Source organism: Felis catus, chromosome B1, assembly GCF_018350175.1.
Source record: "Felis catus isolate Fca126 chromosome B1, F.catus_Fca126_mat1.0, whole genome shotgun sequence".
In the NCBI taxonomy this organism is placed as follows: domain Eukaryota; kingdom Metazoa; phylum Chordata; class Mammalia; order Carnivora; family Felidae; genus Felis; species Felis catus.
Window position 1 is genome coordinate 171,046,004 of NC_058371.1, and position 21,015 is coordinate 171,067,018.

General features: G+C 38.7%; 1 protein-coding gene across 5 annotated transcripts in view; it reads right to left on the reverse strand.

The window, feature by feature from the left end:
• The window catches only part of NSUN7 (NOP2/Sun RNA methyltransferase family member 7), a 58,891-nt gene that overhangs the window by 4,655 nt on the left and 33,221 nt on the right, over window positions 1-21,015 (reverse strand). For 3 of the 5 annotated variants that reach the window (XM_006931157.4, XM_003985419.5, XM_045056441.1), the window contains 4 exons: window positions 16,155-16,256; window positions 10,824-10,941; window positions 3,395-3,518; window positions 949-2,559 (listed from right to left, as the gene is read on the reverse strand). In XM_006931157.4, coding sequence (XP_006931219.2) covers window positions 1,921-2,559; window positions 3,395-3,518; window positions 10,824-10,941; window positions 16,155-16,256 — 983 coding nt within the window. In that variant the 3' untranslated portion in view covers window positions 949-1,920. Of the gene's footprint in view, window positions 1-111; window positions 2,560-3,304; window positions 3,519-10,823; window positions 10,942-16,154; window positions 16,257-21,015 lie in introns of those variants that run through there. The other 2 variants (XR_006597129.1, XM_045056442.1) reach the window with 2 other exon arrangements.

The window sequence follows — 21,015 nt, forward strand, 5'->3', positions numbered from 1 at the left end:
ACTCTCAAAGAAGAAAACTACAGGCGTAACGAACCATTCAGAATCTCCATATATTTCTGAAGAGAACAGTGACAAGCGTGTTAGGTAAGATACTGAAAATAAGTGGCTTACCTTGTGATGCGACACGAATCACAAGCTTCTCAGGAAACAGCCTGAACTATTCCTTCACAGTGAGAGTTTCCTTTTCAGAACATCACAGAAAATCAGGGTCTGAGACCTGCTACTCATGGACCGTGGCATCCTTTGCAGCTTGGGGCAGGGGCAGAGCACAGGGGGAATGAGCGATTCCCTGGAAAACACTCCAGCTCTTCACCCAACAAAGTTCGCTGCAGCTGCACTAGTGCCCTCGGGGCACAGAGTGTTCCAAGCCGGAGCAAGAGGAGAGACGCCATATCCGGAACAAAGAAACCTATCGTTTTTTACTTTTGCAGTCAGTAAAATAAGCTGAGCATTGAAAACACTTCTGGACCTGCTGAGAGTCGTAACTGAGAAATCTTTGACGATTGAAATTTCCAAGTATACGAAGGCTTGTTCCCTTTCTTCGTTGACACATTCTATGTAAATTTTTAGCTAAAATAAAGATTCATTACCAATAAAATGAAATTCGCCATTTTGTTTAGCCTCACTTCAAGTGAGAAAATAAAGGATAGGGTATTAGGCTGAAATAGACCTAAAAATTCATCTTGAGGAAGATAATACTCTACTGAAATCATGCCACCTGAATTGAACATTTAGGAATTTACATAACACTGTTCAACACGACTAGATTCTGAAAATAGAACTTTATATTCAAACGTTGTGTCTATGAACATGTTTTTAAACAATAGGTTTCATAGTTGTAACTTACTTGATTAAATGTCAAACAATTTCTGTTTCCATGATGAAAAAAAAAAAAAATCAATAGACCCCAAAATGATAATCATACCAATTCTTGGTAGGCAATGGATGATACATTCAAGATGAATTGACTTTTAATATAATTAACATAGTGCTACAATATATTTTAGTTGTGCATCAGAGATGATTTACCAGTTTGATTACCGTATACCATTTGAAATGACTTGTAGATTTTAGCATTTCACCTGATCTTTGAACAGAATCAGACATTTTTATGGATTTCTTCAATAACAGGTGTCACTTGCAGTCAACAGTTTTGCCTCTTCCTCAGAATTATTGCTATTTGGATGGAAATTTGTGTACACTTTTTTACAACCATATTTGGCAGAAGGGATAGCTGCTTGTGTTCAGTCTGCTCAGGATCCCAGAAGCTCTTTCGATGAGAAACCGTTTTTGCTCTGTTAACGTACTTCTGAACTATGCACACCTGGAACTTCGGAACCTCCTGTTCTTCCTACTCAATCTCAATCACATCACAAAAACTCATGACACCCCCCCCCCCGTTTAAAGAATATTTTGATATTTAAGAAAAAAATCAACCTCCACAGCGATTGAAAATGTCAAACCGCAGGTGGATACTGAAAAAGCAACATAAAGTCAGTGTGAGAGGCCAGCATCTTTTCCGTATCTACACTCTAGTAAACCACCTCAGGTCTGTTATAAGGCAGACAGTGTTTCCCGTCTGGAAAAATTGTTGCAGCTTTCTCTTAAAACTGGTGTCTTGACTCCAGACTGAAAGTTAACAAGAGGGATACAAGTTCTAACAGCTGATCCTGAGTCTAAGCTGGACATTCTAGAACAGATCAGCACCGAGCTGTTGAAATGTAGGAATTCTGCTTTTGTTGAAGTGCCTACATTGTTATTTCTCACTTGTCTTAATTCTCTTGAAGTTCATAGCACCTTTAGAAGATACTAAGTGGCCAAAAGAATGAGTATCTTGTATAGGGATGGCTAACCTCAGAGAAATACCAGACTTTGAAAAAACATGAACTGCTCTTGACCCCTGTAAAAAACACAAGATGGTCAAAGCCATGGTTGAGGATGCCTGAGTAGGGAGGAAGGTAAGTTTTCTCTAGGCTTTTCCCCTCTTCTGGATGTTGATGGTGAGGGAAAGTAGTTGGGCAGGACAGTGTTGGGTCCAACCCAACGATAGTAAAAATGTTGAGTTGGTATCTGAGATTTGATCCCTTGGGAACCTGAAAATGGCAACATTACTGGAGGCAAAACAATCTCTACAGGTTTCAGTGCCATCACTCTGTCTTCTGGGCGAGATCTTACGAAGTTTGTCTGCCGTTCATACGGTCTGGGTTGAGCTGTGTTCTTCATAAATGTAGGCACTAAAGGATTGCTGGTGGGCTTGTTGGGTTTTCTGACATGCGAGGAAGAACCAGCTGTAGTTGTATTTTTCTGTGGAAGAGATGTTTTTGTTGCTAATGTCTCTGACCGATCAGCATTTGCATTACTTTCTCGATTCAGGAATTCAGCAATTTTCATTTGGATGTCATTACTATCATTGGTGGGGGCTTTTGACAATGGTATTTTTGATTTCTTCTTCTTCTTCTCCCGTTTTGAAGCTTTACCCAACTCAATTCCATCCAGTAGACCCTTTGCTGCAGCACGGGCCAAAACATCTTTCACAGACACTGCCTCAGATGGGTCCCGCTACAATCAAAAGAAGCAGTTACTAAATGTAGGAGTTAACTATTGTGTATATTACAAATTTTCTCAGTGTTTCAGTAAAAATAAAAGTGTATCTATTACTATAAAAGAAATGGTTTTTAGGCTTGAGTCCCTAATATAGCCCATAAACCTCAGTCAATGACTTTTTTTTAGACTTACACTTCCCCATTTGTTTTGTTTTTTTGTTGCTGTTGTTTTAAGTTTTTATTTTTGAGAGAGAGAGAACAGAGGAGGGGCAAGAGAGAGGGGGACAGGATCTGAAGCAGGCTCTGCAGACAGCAGACAGCCCGATGTGGGACTCAAATTCATGAACCATGAGATCATGATCTGAGCTGAAGGCAGACGCTTAACCGAGTCCCCTGGTGCCCCAAAACTTCCCCATTTGTAAATCTGACAGAAAAAAAAAATTACAGAACTTATTTTTTCCATGTGAGCTAAGATGAACCAGATGTGGCAAAGTGCTTGGAGAAGTGAGGGTGGAGAGCAGGCAAGGGAGGAAACCTCAGGGGGAATAGAAAGACAGAAAAAGGGACTGGGGGGCACTGGCTAGCTCAGCCGGAAGAATGTGCAACTCTTGATCTCGGGGTTGTGCGTTCGAGCTCCACGTTGGGTGTAGAGCTTACTAAAAACATAAACTTAAAAAAAATAGGGATTTTTGTGTCACACAGTAATAATTCTTTCTCCTGTCTTTTAGCTACTTATGAAATAAACACACCATTACAAAATGTTCACAAAATTCCTAGGTTCCTCTTTATGAGGCTTTGTTGTTTCTTAATTCTTAACAAAGTATGACATGGATTGGGATTTTCCCCCTTACCTCCCTTGTTAGAACAGAAAGAAAACAACCATTGGTAATTTCAGATGGTTCCATTCTGAAAAACTTATCAGTAGACAAATGTATTTCCTTTAAGGAGCACAGGGGAAGGACAGGAGGACTAAGCCTGCAGGAGATAGGAGCAAACAGGAAATAGTTAGAATGGCTCATTTGCCAATCGAGAGAGACACTAGATTGCAACAATTTTTCTTCTGTTACGTTTTCTAATCATTTAAACAAAAGTTCCCAATAAGCCTGAAATGCTGAAGCATCATAATATTATTATAAATTAAAAGCTCTAATATTTCATGTTCAGAATTTATCATGCTTGCCAAGGCTTCCATCTCTAAACAACTATGCCAAGAATACCAGCCTTTCCACAAATTAAAAACTCTTTTCCAACTCAATAGTATGTTAACAAAAAGACTTCTATCAAAACCGGTAAATACATAGAGTAATCACAAAGGTGGAACAGAAAAGAATCCTTTACTTTCACATGTCAAAATACAAAAAGTATGACTTCCTTCCTCTGGTTACTTTTTGCACAATTACAATATAAAAACATGGCCCGTCATTTTCACTACATTATTCTTCTCAACTACTTTTTGAGTATTAACGGATGAGTTATGTAGTGCTCAAGAAAGCATATAACAGAAGACTTGGTGTAAGGTCTCTAATCACTATTATGTGTAAGGTAACATTTTGGTTTTTATATTTACTATTTAATTTCTCATTCAATAGTAATAAATAATAAATAATTCTTATATTCCCATGCTTTTACAATTAAAATATATTTAATCAAGGCAATAAATATTTTCCCATATAAGTTAAAATATCAGGAACTCATTAATAATTTGATATATTCTGAAAGTTTTTAAAACCATTTTTTTCAAGTTTTTATTTAAATTCCAGTCAGTTAACATACAATGTAATGTTAGTTTCAGGTACAGAACTTAGTGATTTAAAATCATTTTAGGGGCGCCTGGGTGGCGCAGTCGGTTAAGCGTCCAACTTCAGCCAGGTCACGATCTCGCGGTCCGTGAGTTCGAGCCCCACGTCGGGCTCTGGGCTGATGGCTCAGAGCCTGGAGCCTGTTTCCGATTCTGTGTCTCCCTCTCTCTCTGCCCCTCCCCCGTTCATGCTCTGTCTCTCTCCCAAAAATAAATAAACGTTGAAAAAAAAAATTAAAATCATTTTAAATTTATATTCATTCATTCACTATTTGCCTACTATGTGCAAGGCATATAAAGATCAATTAATTCTCAATAGTTTACAATTTGGTTGGAGAAACTAATCAGTTTATTAAATTTTTTTTAATGTTTATTTTTGAGAGAGAGAGAGACAGAGCGTGAATGGGGGAGGGGCAGAGAGAGAGGGAGACACGGAATCCGAAGCAGGCTCCAGGCTCCGAGCTGTCAGCACAGAGCTGGACGTGGGGCTCAAACCACGAACCGTGAGAACATGACCTGAGCCGAAGTCAGACGCCCAACTGACTGAGCCACCCAGGCGCCCCCTAATCAGTTTGTAATAATATAAAGAAGACCCAATAAGAATGCTGAGCCAAGGAGAGACAAAATGAGGTAGTAATACAGAATAAGGCCCAATTAACTCTGGCCATAGGATAGCACACGTGGAGACTCCACAGAGGAAGAACCACTGGTACTGTGTCTTGAAGGATAAGTTTCCCATAAGGTAAAGAAGGTATTTCTAGGCAGAAAGAAGGACACAAAAACACAAGTATCATAAAAATGTTCAGGGTGCAGCAAGTATTTCCATGTGGCTGGGACATAAGGTGAGTAAAGGGATGCAGAGGTCACTTAGGATGCAGGCAGACACATGACCTCAAATGACATGCCAAAAGTGGCACAGAAGGTGGTGCTTAATAAGTGTTTATGCTGAACTCAGCTGAAGCATAATAGCTGTGCAGGTACTAAAGGCAAGAGAGCTAGTCCCTCCTCTCACCAACCTTGTAACCAACAAACCGAATTTCTGAGGCCTATTTATGTGCTCTACATAAATAGAAATCATCAAAAACAATTTGTTCACATAAGGTAAAAAAATTCTTACGAAAAATGATTTCTTAACAAGTTGGACATACTTAGTTCCAAAATGTAAATATGAAGGTTGGGATTTTGTCAATTTTAATTTATTAATATATTCTTTGCACCTAGAAGAGTGTCTGGTACACAGTAAGTATTCAGTTAGTGTTTAATAAATATGATATATTTTAGCTATATATGCTGTCTTTGCTAATGGTAATAATCCTAATTAAGATTGGTTAAGTTACCTTACAATTACCCCTACATAACAAATTTATTTCTAAACTCCCAAGTTACAGGCCATTTCTCTGAATAATAAAGGAAGTTCATATCCAGTCTCGTGGATACCTGACTTAGATGATGACATTTGGGATTTATGCAGTTGATGATATTTAGGTGAGATTGTGGATTTAGAATTGATCCTGGAATGGGTGAGGACTTGAGGATATTGGGGTGAGTTGAATGTATTTCACACATGAGACAGACATCAATTGGGGGGGGGCAGAGTGGACTGTTGGGGGCTGAATTGTGTCCTCCCCAAAATTCATGTCCACCCAAAACCCAGAAGGTGCCCTTATTTGGAAATAGCGTCTTTGCAGATATTTAAGAGGAGGTAATACTGGAGTAGAGTAGACCCTAAGTCCAATATTGGTGTCCCTATAAGGAGAGAGGATACAGAGACACACAGGGGAAGAGGGCCATGTGAAGACAGAGACAGAGGTTAGAGTGACACAGCTACAGGCCAAGGGCACTAAAGATTGCTAGTGAACACCAGAAGCTGGGAGAGGCATAAAACAGATTCTTCCTCAGAGGCCCCAGAAGCCAACCAACCCTGCCAACACCTGACATTCATTCGGACTTCTGGTCTCCAGAACCGTGAGAGAATAAATTTCTCTTGCTATAAGTCACCAAGTTTGGGATAGTTTGTTGTGGGAGCCTAGGAAAATAAGACACATGGCAAAAGGAATTTTGCAGATGTAATTAAGGTCTCTTAACCTTAAGCTATGCATGGTATCAGGATGGACCTGACCTAATCACATGAGCCCTTTAAATACAGGTCTATAGGGGTTCTTGGAAGATGGTAGTGGAATAGGAGGCCCCTAGGCTTGCCTTGTCCCACGAATACAATTAGATGCCTATCAAATCATCCTAAATACTCCAGAAATCAATCTGAAAACTGGCAGAACAAACTCCACAACCAAAGGCAGAGAAGAGGCTACAAAGTAGGAAGTGCGGAGATTTGGCTTGGGAGAGAAATGGATCATGGTGCTGCAGTGGGTTGGGAGCTGTAATCTCAGAGAAGGGTGAGGGACAAACTAGCCCACGGAAATGTACAGGAGAGACAAATCCCCATAGCAGTGGACTTGGAAAGTGAAAGGGCCTAAATTTTGTGAGTTCTTTTAACCAGCAAGGCTTAGAGCCTGGAGTTTTAGAGGAGTTTTAAAGGAGAGCTTGGAGGACACTGGGGCTGCTCTTGGAGAGAAAGCAGGCAAAACCAGCAATCTGAAGAGCGCCTGGGCCACAGAGCGAGGAGGTTATTTGCTCATCTTGGAGCCTGTCCCGGAGAGGCAGCATTCAATGGAGAGACCCCTCCAGGAACAAAGACATTGGCCAGTGTCGTTTCCCTCCGCAGCCCCTCAACATAAGCACAGGGCCACCTGCAGGGACCAGTACGGCACCAACACCGGACACTTGCTACCTGACTTGCTTAAACCAAGCCCTGCCCCCTTGCCATCTGGAAGAACTGCCCTTTCCAGTCATGCTCGCCTCCGTCTCAGTGTGGTAGGCCCCCTCCTCTAGAAGACTGGCCCAAACCCCTACTGACACCGCATCTCCTGACCCAGGTGTTTTGGTGAGGCCTCAATTCTGGTGACAGTGGAGATATGTCTCATTTCCCAAGCAGATCAGAGCACACCTAACTAAAATGCACCGTATTCAGGCCAGGAACCAAACACTGCCCCCAACAGGCACGGAGAGTCTCTGCAGATAACTGGCCTGATGGATAAAGCAGTCAGGATACAACAGCAGAGCACACACAACACATTGGAGACACTCCCAGAAGTGCCAGGCCCTGGGGAAAAGGGGACCCTACACTGCAGGGCATTATAGGACCTCTTCTTCATAAAGCTATTACCCTCAAGAACAGGAGACGTAGCTAACTTTCCTAACACAGAGAAATAGACACAGAGACTTAGACAAAATGAGAAGACAGAGGAATCTGTCCCAAATGAAAGAACAAGAGAAGGTGACAGCTGGAGATATAAGTGAAACAGAGTAACAAGCCTGATGGAGAATTTAAAGCAATGATCATAAGGATACTCACTGGATCACACCAAGGCATACTGTTGTTTATCATTAATATTGTTTTAAGTAGGCTCTACACCCAACCTAGGGCTCAAACTTACAACCCCAAGATCAAGAGTTGCATGCTCTACTGACTGAGCCAGCCAGGCACTCCACCAACACACTGTAATTAAAATGGTAAAATACAGTGATAAAACAATATTAAAAGCAGCAAGACAAGACAATTTCATACAAAGGAAACCCTGTAAGGCTATTAATGGCTTTTTCTGCAGAAACTTGCCAAGCCAGAAAGGAATGGCATGATATATTCAGAGTGCTGAATGGGAAAAACCTGCAGCCAAGAATACTCTATCCAGCAAGGCTGCAATTCAGAACCAACGGAGAGATAGAGTTTCCCAAACAAAAACTAAAGGAGTTTGTGACAATTAAACCAGTCCTGCAAGAAATATTAAAGAGGACTCTTGGAATGGAAAGGAAAGGCCAATAATGACAGTATGAAGGTAGGGAACACCAAGCAGCAAAAATGAATACTTCTTTAAAAAATCAGTGAAGGAACTCACAAAATAGGATGTAAAGTATGATGCCATAAACCTCAAACATGGGGAAGACAGGAGTAAAGAAAGGGTTCAAACTGAAACAACCATCAACCTACTGTAGACTGCTACATGCAGAAGATGTTATACACAAACCTAACAGTATCAAAAACCAGTAATAGGCAAAGAATAAAGAGATAGAAATCCAAATTATCACTAAAGAAAACCAGCAATCCATGAAAGAGAGAATGACAAGAACAAAAAAATCTTCAGAAACAACCACAAAACAAGTAATACAATGGCAGTAAAGACATATGTATCAATAATTACTTTGAATGTAAAAAACGTTCCAATCACAAGACATAGGGTGATAGAATGGATAAAAAACCAGACCCATCTATATGCTGCCTACAAGAGACCCATTTCAGACCTAAAGACACCTACAGATTGAAAGTGAGGGGATAGAAAAACATTTATGGTGCAAACAGATGTCAAAAGAAAGCCAGAGGGGCAGGGCACCTGGGTGGCTCAGTTGGTTAAGCAGTTAAGCATTAGACTCTTGGTTTCGGCACAGGTCACGATCTCATGGTTTGTGGGTTTGAGCCCCACATCAGAATCTGAGCTGGCAGCAAAAAGCCTGCCTGGGATTCTCTGTCTCCCGCTCACTCTGTTTCTGTCTCTGTCTCTGTCTCTCAAAATAAATTAATTAAAAAAAGAAAGCCAGAGTAGCAATACTTTTATCAGACAAAATTGACTTTAAAACAAAGACTATAACAAGAGGCAAAGAAGGACACCATATAATAATAGAGGGGGCAATCCAACAAGAAGATACAACAATTGTAAACATTATGCACCCAACGTGAAAGCACCCAAATACATAAAACAGTTAATAACAAACTTAAAGGAGCTAATCTCTAAGGAACATAGATGCAAAAATTCTCAACAAAATACTAGCAAACTGAATCCAGCAATACATTTAAAATATCATTCACCGCAATGAAGTGGGATTTATTCCTTGGTTGCCAGGGTGGTTCACTATTTGCAAATAATCAACATAATACATTACATCAATAAGAAAAAGGATAAGAACCATAAGATCATTTCAACAGATGCAGAAAAAGCATTTGACAAAGTACAATATCCATGCATGATAAAAACCCTCAACAAAGATTTAAAGGGAAAACACCTCAACATAATAAAGGCCATATATGAAAAACCCATAGCTAATGTCATCCTCAACGGGGAACTGAGAGCCTTAACCCTAAGGTCAGAAAGAGGACAAGAATGTCACTCTCACCACTTTTATTCAACATAGTACCGGACATTTTTTTTTTTTAATGTTTATTTTTTGAGAGAGACAGAGTGTGAGTGGGGGATGGGCAGAGAGAGGGAGACACAGAATCCAAAGCAGGCTCCAGGCTCTGAGCTGTCAGCACAGAGCCCGATGCAGGGCTCGAACTCACGAACTGTGAAATCATGACCTGAGCCAAAGTCAACCGACTGAGCCACCCAGGTGCCCCCTTTTATTTTTTTAAGTTTGTTTATTTATTTATTTTGAGGGAGAGAGAGAGAGAGATAGGGAAGGGGCAGAAAGAGAGGGAGAGGGAGAGAGAGAGAGAGAGAGAGAGAGAGAGAGAGAGAATCCCAAGCAGGCTCCACAGAACCCAATATGGGTCTCAATGTCACCAACCATGACATCATGACCTGAGCCAAAACCAAGAGTTGGACGCTTAAACAACTGAGCCACCCAGGTGCCCCAAGGTGTCATATATTTTTAGATCTATTCCTTATTTTGATGTCCACAGTTTAGATGGAATATTATTGCTTATCCTCTCTACCTCTATTTTATTGCAGCATTTTACCCAGAAGCTACCTGAATTGTTAGGCTATTTTTACCTCAGTCCTTGTGAGGGACAAAGGCTACAAGCAGCTTAGAAATGTGTTTTCAGGTAATAAATATCCAATTAAATAGTTTTGCTTTTCCTCTTTTTTTTGAAGTTGTTAAACTTATTTTGACAGAGAGTGTGTGTGTGTGCAAGCGAAAGAGAAACAGAGAGAGGGGGAGAGAGAGAGAATCCCAGGCAGACTTCATGCTCAGTACAGATTATGCAGGTCTCGATCTCATGACCATGAGTCCATGACCACAAGATCATGACCTGAACCAGTATCAAGAGACAGACACTTAACCAACTGAGGCACCCAGATGCCCCTCTGTCTCCTTTCTAAGTTTATTTTACTTACTTTTCTTGTACTGCACTGAGGCATAAATGTATAACTCGGGATATAAAGTTCAGGCCCAATTATCCAGAAATCAATCAACTCAAAGCCAAAATGCATTTAGCTTTACCAACGATAACAACAAAAAGAATTTTTAGTAGTACAAAAGAATGCTCATGCCAATCCATCATAAAGACTACAGAATCTGTTATAGTTGTAAGAAATTAGGTTGTTTGGTCATGTTAAAGTATAACAAGAAGGATGTGGAACGTCTTTAAATAACTTATAATCATTCATGCTCAGAATATTTGAGTTCAGAGCAATCCTTTCCTTTCTTACCTATAAGGTTGTACTTTAATCCCATGGTCTTGAAATTCCAGTGCTTTCTTAACAACACCTTCATTTTCTTCTGGATAAACTGAACACGTGCAATAAACAACTGCTTGAGCTTTAGTAACTATATGCAAAGAAGGTGGTAATTAATAATAATGGCCCCATTAACAATCCTAAACAGACCTATGTTTCCAAACATCTATTTGCTACTAATACCACATGGTTTTGATGGGAATGATTTCCATAGATGCTTGCATTATTCCCCTCTTCAAAACATGTATTAGTAACGTAGTCTGTGGCCAATAAATAAAGTAAATCTAACTGGATTGTATGGAAATAGAAATTTTTTTTCTTTTTCTCTCAAGTTTTTATATAAATTCCAGTGTAATAGTTTCAGGTGAAGAATTTAGTGATTCATCACTTACATATAATACTCAGTGCTCACCACAAGTGCATTCCTTAATCCCCCTCACCCATTTATCCTATTCCCCTGCCCACCTCCCCTCCAGTAACCATCAGTTTGTTCTCTATAGTGAAGAATCTGTTTTATGGTTTGTCTCTCTCTTCCCACCCCCCCCCCATTCATTTGTTTTGCTTCTTAAATTCCACGAGTGAAATCATATGGTATTTGTCTTTCTTTGACTGACTTATTTCACTTAGCATTATACTCTCTAGCTCCATCCACATCATTGCAAATGGCAAGACTTCATTTTTTATGGCTGAGTAATATGCCATTGTGTGTGTATGTATAGATATAGATGATACAGATATAGATATAGATATAGATGCCACATCTTCTTTATCCATTCATCAGTCAATGGACATTTGGGCTCTTTCCATAGTTTAGCTATAGTTGGTAATGCTGCTATAAACATCAGGGTGCACGTATCCCTTCAAATCAGTATTTTTGTATCTTTTGGGTAAATAGTGTAGTGGCTGGATCATAGGGTAGTTCTATTTTTAACTTTTCAAGGAAACTCCATACTGTTTTCCACAGTGGCTGCACCACTTTGCATTTCTACCAACAGTGCAAGAGGGTTCCCCTTTCTCCACATCCTCACCAACACCTGTTGTTTCCTGTGTTGTTCATTTTAGCCATTCTGACTAAATGATTTAGTATTTAGACATATTTGTATTTCCTTGATAGTGGGGATGTTGAGCATCTTTTCATGTGTCTGTTAGCCATCTGGATATCTTCTTTGGAAAACTGTCTGTTCGTGTCCTTTTTTACCCATTTCTTCTTTGGTTTTTGGGTGTTGATTTTGATAAGTTCTTTATAGATTTTGGATACTAACCCTTTATTAGATATGTCATTTGCAAATATCTTCTCCCATACTGAAAGCTGTCTTTTAGTTTTGTTGATGGTTTCCTTTGCTGTGCAGAAGCTTTTTTATCTTGATGAAGTACCAATAGTTTATTTTTGTGTTTGTGTCCCTTGCCTCAGGCGACCTATCTAATAAGAAGTTGCTATGTCTGAAGTCAAAGAGGTTACTGCCTGTGTTCTCCAATAGGATTTTGATGGTTTCCTGTCTCACATTTACATCTTTCATCCATTTTCAATTTATTTTTATGTGTGGTGTAAGAAAGTGGCCCAGTTTCATTCTTTTGCATGTTGCTGTCTAGTTTTCTCAACACCATTTGTTGAAGAGACTGTCTTGTTCCCATTGGCTTTTTCCCATTCTTTCCTGCTTTGTTGAAGTTTAGTTGACCTATCATGGTCAACTTCTGGGTTTCTATTCTATTCTATTGATCTATGTGTCTATTTTTGTGCCAGTACCATACTGTTTTGATTACTACAGCTTGAATATAATATAGCTTGAAGTCCAGAATTTTTGCTGTCTCCAGCTTTGCTTTGCTTTTTCAAGATTGCTTTGGCTATTCGGGGTCTTTTGTGGTTCCAAGTAAATTTTAGGATTCTTCTAGCTCTGTGAAAACTTCTGGTGGTATTTTGATAAGGATTGCATTAAATGTGTAGCTTGCTTTGGGTATCATAGACATTTTAACAATATTTGTTCTTCCAATCCATGAGCATGGATTGTTTTTCCATTTATTTGTGTCATCTTCAATTTCTTTCATCAGTGTTTTATAGTTTTCAGAGTATATATATTTTACATCTTTGGTTAGGTTTATTCCCAGGTATCTTATGGCTTTTGGTGCAATTCCTTAATCATTTCCTTAATTTCTCTTTCTGCTGTTCATTATTGGTGTTTAGAAATGGAACAGAATTCTGTACATTTGTTTTGTATCCTGAAACTTTAGTGAATTCATGTATCACTTCTAGTAATTTTTTGGTGAGTCTTTTGGGTCTTCTACATAGACTATCATGTCATCTGCAAATAGTGCAAGTTTGACTTCTTTCTTGCTGATTTACATGGCCTTTTTACTTCTTTTTGTTGTCTGATTGCTAAGGCTAGGACTTCTAGTACTATGTTAAATAGCAGTGGTGAGAGTAGACATCCTTGTCTTGTTCCTGACCATAGAGGAAAAGCTCTGTCTTTCCCCATTAAGGATGATATTAGTTATGGGTTTTATATATGTGGCCTTTATTCTGTTGAGGTATGTTCCCTCTAAATCTAGTTATTGAAGGCTTTTATCATGAATAATGTTGTATTTTGTCAAATGCTTTTTCTGCATCTATTGAGAGGATCATATGGTTCTTATCCTTTCTTTTATTAATGTAGTATATCATGTTGATTGATTTGCCAATGTTAAACCACCCTTGCAGCCCAGGAGTAAATCCCTCTTCACCGTGGTGAATGATTCTTTTAATGTAGTGTTGAATTCGATTCACTAGCATTTTGTTGACAATTTAGGTAGGTATCCATATTCATCAGGGATATTGGCCTGTAGTTCTCTTTATTTTTTTAACATTTATTTATTTTTGAGAGAGACAGAGCACAAGCACAGGAGGGGCATAGAGAAAGGGAGACACAGAATCCAAAGCAGTCTCCAGGCTCTGAACTGTCAGCACAGAACCTGATGAGGGGCCCAAACCCACGAACTGTAGGATCATGACTTGAGCCGAAGTTGGACACTTAACTGACTAAGCCACTTGGGTAGCCCTGTAGTTCTCTTTTTTAGTGGAGCCTTTATCTGGTTTTGGAATCAGGGTAATGCTGGCCTCATACAAAAGGTTTGGAAGTTTTCCTTCAATTTCTATTTTTTTGAGCAGTTTGAGAAGAATATATATTAACTCTTTTTTAAATGTTTGGTAGAATTCCTCCTATGGAGCCAGCTGGCCATGGACTTTGTTTATTGGGGGATTTTTGATTATTGATTCAATTTCTTTGCTGGTTATTGGTCTATTCAAGTTTTCTATTTCTTCCTGTGTCAGTTTTGGTAGTTTATATGTTTCTAGGAATTTATTGATTTCTTCCAGATTGTCCAATTTGTTGGCATATAGTTTTCATAATATTCTCTTATTATTTCTGTGGTGTTGGTTGTTACTTCTCCTGTCTTACTTGTGATTTTGTTTATTTGGGTGCTTTCTCTTTTTTTCTTGATAAGTTTGGTTAGGGGTGTATCAATTTTATTAATTTTTTTCAAAGAACCAGTTCCTGGTTTCATTGATCTGTTTGGAAATTGAAAATACAATCAACGTGACTGACCTAGTTACAAACACAAACAAATAATAGTGCAGATTACCATGAGCTTGATACTTCAGCCATTCTCCCACAAGTCATATCACATAACTAGTTAAAAGGACTGTAGAAACAGACTTAGATGTGAATCCCAATTATGTTACTTACTGCTATATGATGCTGGGAAAATTACTTAAAACTCTCAGATTTTTCATCTGTGAGATAATACTACTACCTGCAACTCACTCGTTTATTCACCCATATCAAGCACCTACTATAAGCTAAGCACTATTCTAGCATCTAAGATACATAGACAAAAATCTCTGCCCTTGGGGAGATTCTTCACCATGTTTTATTGATATGATAAGACACAGATACATAGGAAAATCATATAGTATCTTTAGGGGTTGATAAACAGTGTAGAGAAAAAGCAGGGATGGAGGATAGTTGTAGGTGATAATACCGTAATTTTAAACAAAGTAGTCAGAGAAAGCATCAAAAAATTCAAAAAATTATTTACCAACTTTCTAATCTTCCAACTAACTTATTTCACATATTATATATATATACATATTCGTATTATCATATTATCACAGAGCCTGACATGGGGCTCGAACTCACGGACCACAAGATCGTGACGTGAGCTGAAGTTGGCCACCCAACCAACTGAGCCACCCAGGCGCCCCTACATATTATCATATTTAAATTAATGTTTATTAGAGCATCAACTAAAAAAGCAGACCTGCTCTGTGCTTACCATTTGCCTTATTTCTACCTCATAATGTTATATCTTCATGTACTGAATTATCTATACCTGTATACTTATCTTTGAGCCTTTGGAGATCAGGATTTATTCACACTCATATCCCTAACATCCAACATAATGCCTGACCCAGAGTAGGCACTTGATAAACATGCACTGAATTAATAATAGTTTATGTAATTTCTCAGAGACTTCTCCATTTTCCATATCCATATCCATTTGAGGGCAATGCTCCTCAAAATCTAAATGGTACTCAAATCTAAATGGAGTGATTGAAACAATAAAATAAATACCTAAAGACCTCATTTACTCAGACTTCAACTTACTCAGGCTTTATTTATAATTGTATTTCTCTATTAATCTCTATTTAGCACTAAGAGACTTAAGAGTTTGATTAAAATTTGGATTGTAGAATATGGCCAGGCACAATGACAACAGAAAAATTACATCAAATAAGAAGCCAAAGAAAAGAAACAGAGAAAATAAAACTGTTCCATCATGGATATACATAATTATTTTACTCCAGCATTAAGCAACTGTTCTTGCTAACCTATGCTACAAATGATAGTACAACATCTATTTTTAAAAGACAGGTTGAGGGGCGCCTGGGTGGCTCAGTCGGTTGAGCATCTGACTTCGGCTCAGGTCATAATCTCACAGTCTGTGAGTTTGAGCCCCATGTCAGGCTCTGTGCTGACAGCTCGGAGCCTGGAGCCTGCTTCGGATTCTGTGTCTTCCTCTCTCTCTGCCCCACCCCTGCTCATGCTCTGTCTCTCTCTGTCTCAAAAATAAATAAAAACATTTAAAAAAATAATAAAAGCCAGGTTGAATTGGTAAAAATAAATACTTTGATATTGGAAGGTGCTAAGGCTGAGTGTTCTGGAAAATTCACTTATGGCTCACACTTCATTGCCTGATTATAATAGATAAATGAAGTATTAATGTTTCTAAGATTAACAATGTATTTTAAGATTGAACTGATAATAAACTTACATTTCATTGCATGTGTTAGCTGTTCATATTGCTGTTGAACAAGAATGTGAAGTTTATCTTCTGATGTACCTCCTTGAGAGAAATCTTTAAGTAAACCTGTATCTAAAAGCAAAGAAATACTTTTAAATATATCACTATTAGGTGTTTTTCATGTATTGCTATAATCACATTGTTTAATTTTTCAATCATTTCCCCTATTTTCTTTAAATGTTCATTTATTTTTGAGAGAGACAGAGTGTAAGGGGAAGGGAAAAGAGAGAGGGAACCACAGAATCTGAAGCAGGTTCCAGGCTCTGAGCTGTCAGCACAGAGCTGGACATGGGGCCTGAACTCATGAACAGGGAGATCATGACCTAAGCCGAAGTTAGATGGTTAACCAACTGAGCCACCCAGGCGCCCCAACCATTTTCCCTATTAATAATATCAATATATTAATAAATATTTGATATTAATATTTAATAAATAATAATATTTATTAAAACTAAATAAAGAGTATTATAAAAACGCTGAGTCAAAATTAAAAAACGAAATAAGGGTAATTTTGTTTAGTTTGGTTTTAGTATTGTTTTTCTTTCTTCTTTAAGTTCTTCTGAGATAGTCATCCTACAAGCTAACTTAGATTAGGTTCTGTCATTTAGGCACAGAAGCGAGAATGCTGTAAGTGTGGAGCCTAATAGAGGAAAAGAAAAAAGATTTATTTCCAAGGCAGAAACTGATGAGCTATAATCAGAGCTGAGTAGGAAAGAACACAAAAGGATACAGTTAAAAACATTAACTTACCGAAAGAAATTTTGGAAGGAAAGAATTCAGAGAAGTAAATCTAGTCTACATAGATTAAGAAACAGATCAAGAAGCTCTTAAAGGAACTTAAAAAATTTTCAAAACATACTTCTTGATAATATTAACTAGGATGTATTGAATACTACTTTGTATACAGTATTTTATTTGTCAACCCCCTGAAACATTATTATCCCTTTTAACATTAAGAAAACCGTTCAAACATACATTAAACCACTTATCTGAGGTCATATAGCTACTAGGTGAAGAGCCATATTTTAGCTCAGAAATCTGACCAGAGTCCAAACTTCTAACTTCTCTTTATTCTGCCTCTCGGTAAGTCCCTGGAGTAGGAGAGCCAATTATTTATGCCATATATTTCGCTGTTCCCCATTCTAGTAATATCAGTAAAGGTTAATTAAACTCCATTTCTTCCCAATTTATTTTTACACTTCACATTTTTCTCTCTCTCTTCACCACTTTTAAAAGGACTATTTCTACATTATTATACTATAAAACCACATCAATTTACCTCTTTCACCCCATTTTATTGTATGTATTTTTTAATAATTTATTGTCACATTAGCTAACATACAGTGTATACAGTGTAGTCTTGGCTTCAGGAGTAGATTCCTGTGATTCATCACTTACATACAACATCCATGTTTCTGTAGCATAGTGGTTATCACATTCATCTCACAATACCCAGTGCTCATCCCAACAAGCACCCTCCTCAATGCCCATCTCCCATTTTCCCCGGCCCCCCAAACCCCCTCATCAACCCTCAGTTTGTTTTCTATATTTAAGAGTCTCTTATGGTTTGCCTCCCTCTCTGTAACTTATTTTTCATTCCCTTCTCCCATGGTCTTCTGTTAAGTTTCTCAAATTCCACATTTGTTATGAAAAAACATATGATATCTGTCTTTTTCTGACTGGCTTGTTTCACGTAGCATAATACCCTCCAGTTCCATCCAAGTTGTTGCAAATGGCAAGGTTTCATTCTTTTTCTTCACCAAGTAGTATTCTATTGTATATATATGCCACATCTTCTTTATCTATTCATCAGTTAATGGATATCTGGGCTCTTTCCATAATTTGGCTATTTTCAAAAATTTTTTTTAATGTTTATTTTTGAGAGACAGAGACAGACAGAGTGTGAGCAGGGGAGGGGCGGAGAGAGAGGAAGACACAGAATCCAAAGCAGGCTCCAGGCTCCGAGCTGGCAGCACAGAACCCGATGTGGGGCTCAAACTCACAAACCTAGAGATCATGACCTGAGCCAAAGTCAGACGCTTACCCGACTGAGCCACCCAGGTGCCCCCAAACTTTGGCTATTGTTGAAAGTGCTGCTATAAACTTGGGGCACATGTGCCCCTACGAATCAGCCCTCCTGTATTCTTTGGGTAAATTCCTAGCAGTGCTATTGCTTCATCCCATTTTAAAATAATTCCCAGTTATTAGCAAGGAACAATTTCATGTATTCTTCAATGTTTCTCACATTTTTCAATGTTAAAATGTTTTTCAAACTAATTCATGACTTTTCCCTTCCACCTAGTATCCAAGTCTTTTCAATTCATCCCCACTAAACTTATTAGTCATATTTCTACCCTTGGCACTAGGTCAACAGCTTCTTATTTGCTCTGGCTATTACTTCCTCAGAGGAAACCCTCCTTTTTCCAGGTTTGCCAAAGATGACTTCTTGGCTTATCCTCTTGCCTCTTAGCAAAGCTTTCAGAACATTGCTAATACCTAGGAAACTTTTTTTTTTTTAATTTTTTTTTCAACGTTTTTATTTAGTTTTTGGGACAGAGAGAGACAGAGCATGAACGGGGGAGGGGCAGAGAGAGAGGGAGACACAGAATCGGAAACAGGCTCCAGGCTCCGAGCCATCAGCCCAGAGCCTGACGCGGGGCTCGAACTCACGGACCGCGAGATTGTGACCTGGCTGAAGTCAGACGCTTAATCGACTGCGCCATCCAGGCGCCCCCCTAGGAAACTTTTAAAAAAAAAAATTTTTTTTTAAGTTTATTTGAGAGAAAGAGTGCATGTGAGAGCAGGGAAGGGCCAGAGAGAGAGGGAGAGAGAGAATCCCAAGCAGGCTCCACACTGTCAGCACAGAGCCCGATGCGGGCTCCATCCCATGAACTGTGAGATCATGACCTGACCCAAAATCAAGAGTTGGATGCTTACCCGACTGAGCCACCCAGGCGCCCCCAGGAAACTTTTTACTCTCTCCCTTTTCATCTCTTGTGGTTCCCTTTGAGCTCCTTTCCCAACCCCGAGTTCATTTTTACCTATGGTTTATTTTTTTCTGCATTCCCACTTCAAAATGACCCAGAATAAGGCCAGAGTTTCTCAGTTGGGAGCTCTAACTCTCTTCACTGCTATGTCTATTATAGCTGCAGCTATCTCCTCCCCTCTTTTCCTATGTCTACTAATTCTTCTTATTTGATTATTTCCCAGTTAACATAGAAAGTTTCTCAGCTCACTATTCTCCACTTGACTTGGTTATTCTGTTTTACTCTCACTGCGAGGACATTTTCCATAGCAAGTCAAAAATTCCACGGGGTGCAGTGTAAACCCAGTTCCAGACTGTCCGGTATCGTGGAATGTGCTAACTAATCTGAATTTGAATCCCAGCTTCTCTATTTACTAACGTGACCTTAAGCAACTTGTGAGATTTCTCAGAGTCTTGTTCCCCTCCCCCACTGTGAAACAGAGATAACAAAAGAACACTATCCCCAAAAAGTTATTGTGAATATTAAGTGATAGTGATGGGTGCCACCTAGAATAGTGACTGGGACATACTTGTGCACAATAAATATGAATTTCTTTCCCTCCATTTTTTTTCTCACTTTTGATCCTGACCTTGCTAGAAACAGAAAGCAAGTATTCACTATCTGCTGAATGTTGGTGAAATGTCTTCCTTATCTAATATTCTAGTTAACCTCATTCAACTAGGGCTTTCAGTAGGAACAGATTACAGTATGAATGCATTTCAGTCAATGCACGGCCATACACTGTGGTTTAAAAAGTGGCTCAGAGTGCCAGCCTCAGAGTCAGAGCTGCTGTGTTTGAATCTGGGCTCTGACGCTAGTCACATGGCCCTGGGACACTTCTACACCTCTGGGCCTCAGATTCTGAACTTGTAAAATGTAGAAGTAAGAGTACAGTATCCGTGGTTTTGCTTTCTGCAGTTTCAGTTACTGGAGGTCAACCACAGTCCTGGAAGCAGATAATCCTTTTTCTGCCGAATCAGCAGAAGATCACTAGGAACTTAAGGCTACATCATAGTGCCTACGTCACTCACTTGGCTTTATCTCATCATGGAGGTAGGCATTTTGTCATCTTACATCATCACAAGAAGGGTAAGTACAGTACAGTACGATATTTTGAAAAAGAAACCACATTCACATAACTTTCATTTCAGAATATTGTTATGACTGCTCTATTTTATTATTGTTGTTATTAATATCTTACTGTGCCTGATTTATAAACTGAACTTTATCATAGGGGCATATGTACAGGGAAAAACGTAGTATACATAGGGTTCAGTGATATCTATGGTTTCAGGCATCCACTGGGGGTCTTGCAACAAATCCCCACAGATAAGGGGACACTACTGTAACTAACTCATTGAGTTCTTGTGAGGATTTGGTGAAATAAAGCAAAGTGCTTAGCTCAGTGCCTTATATATGAGTGCTCAATAAATGGTAATGTTAATATTTTATAATTTCTTAAAGAAGTAAAGTATTTCTAGAATTAATACTTAATCTGAAGTATTAATATCAGAAAACATACATACTAGGGATTATAGAAGTCTTGAGTTTGAAATAGTGTGATTATAATTTAATTAGGATCATTTTAGAGCACAGTCTGTAGAGTTTGGCTGATCTAAATTTGAATTCTAGCTCTGCTACTAACTAGAGCTTGTGTGACCTTATAAAAATGAATTAATCTTTCTGAGTCTCAGTATTTTCATCTATAAAATGCTGATAAATTTTAATGCCTATATCTTGAGCACTGGTATATACCAGAAGAGCATACCGGCCAACATGTGTTCTGATTACCTACATCATTGCTA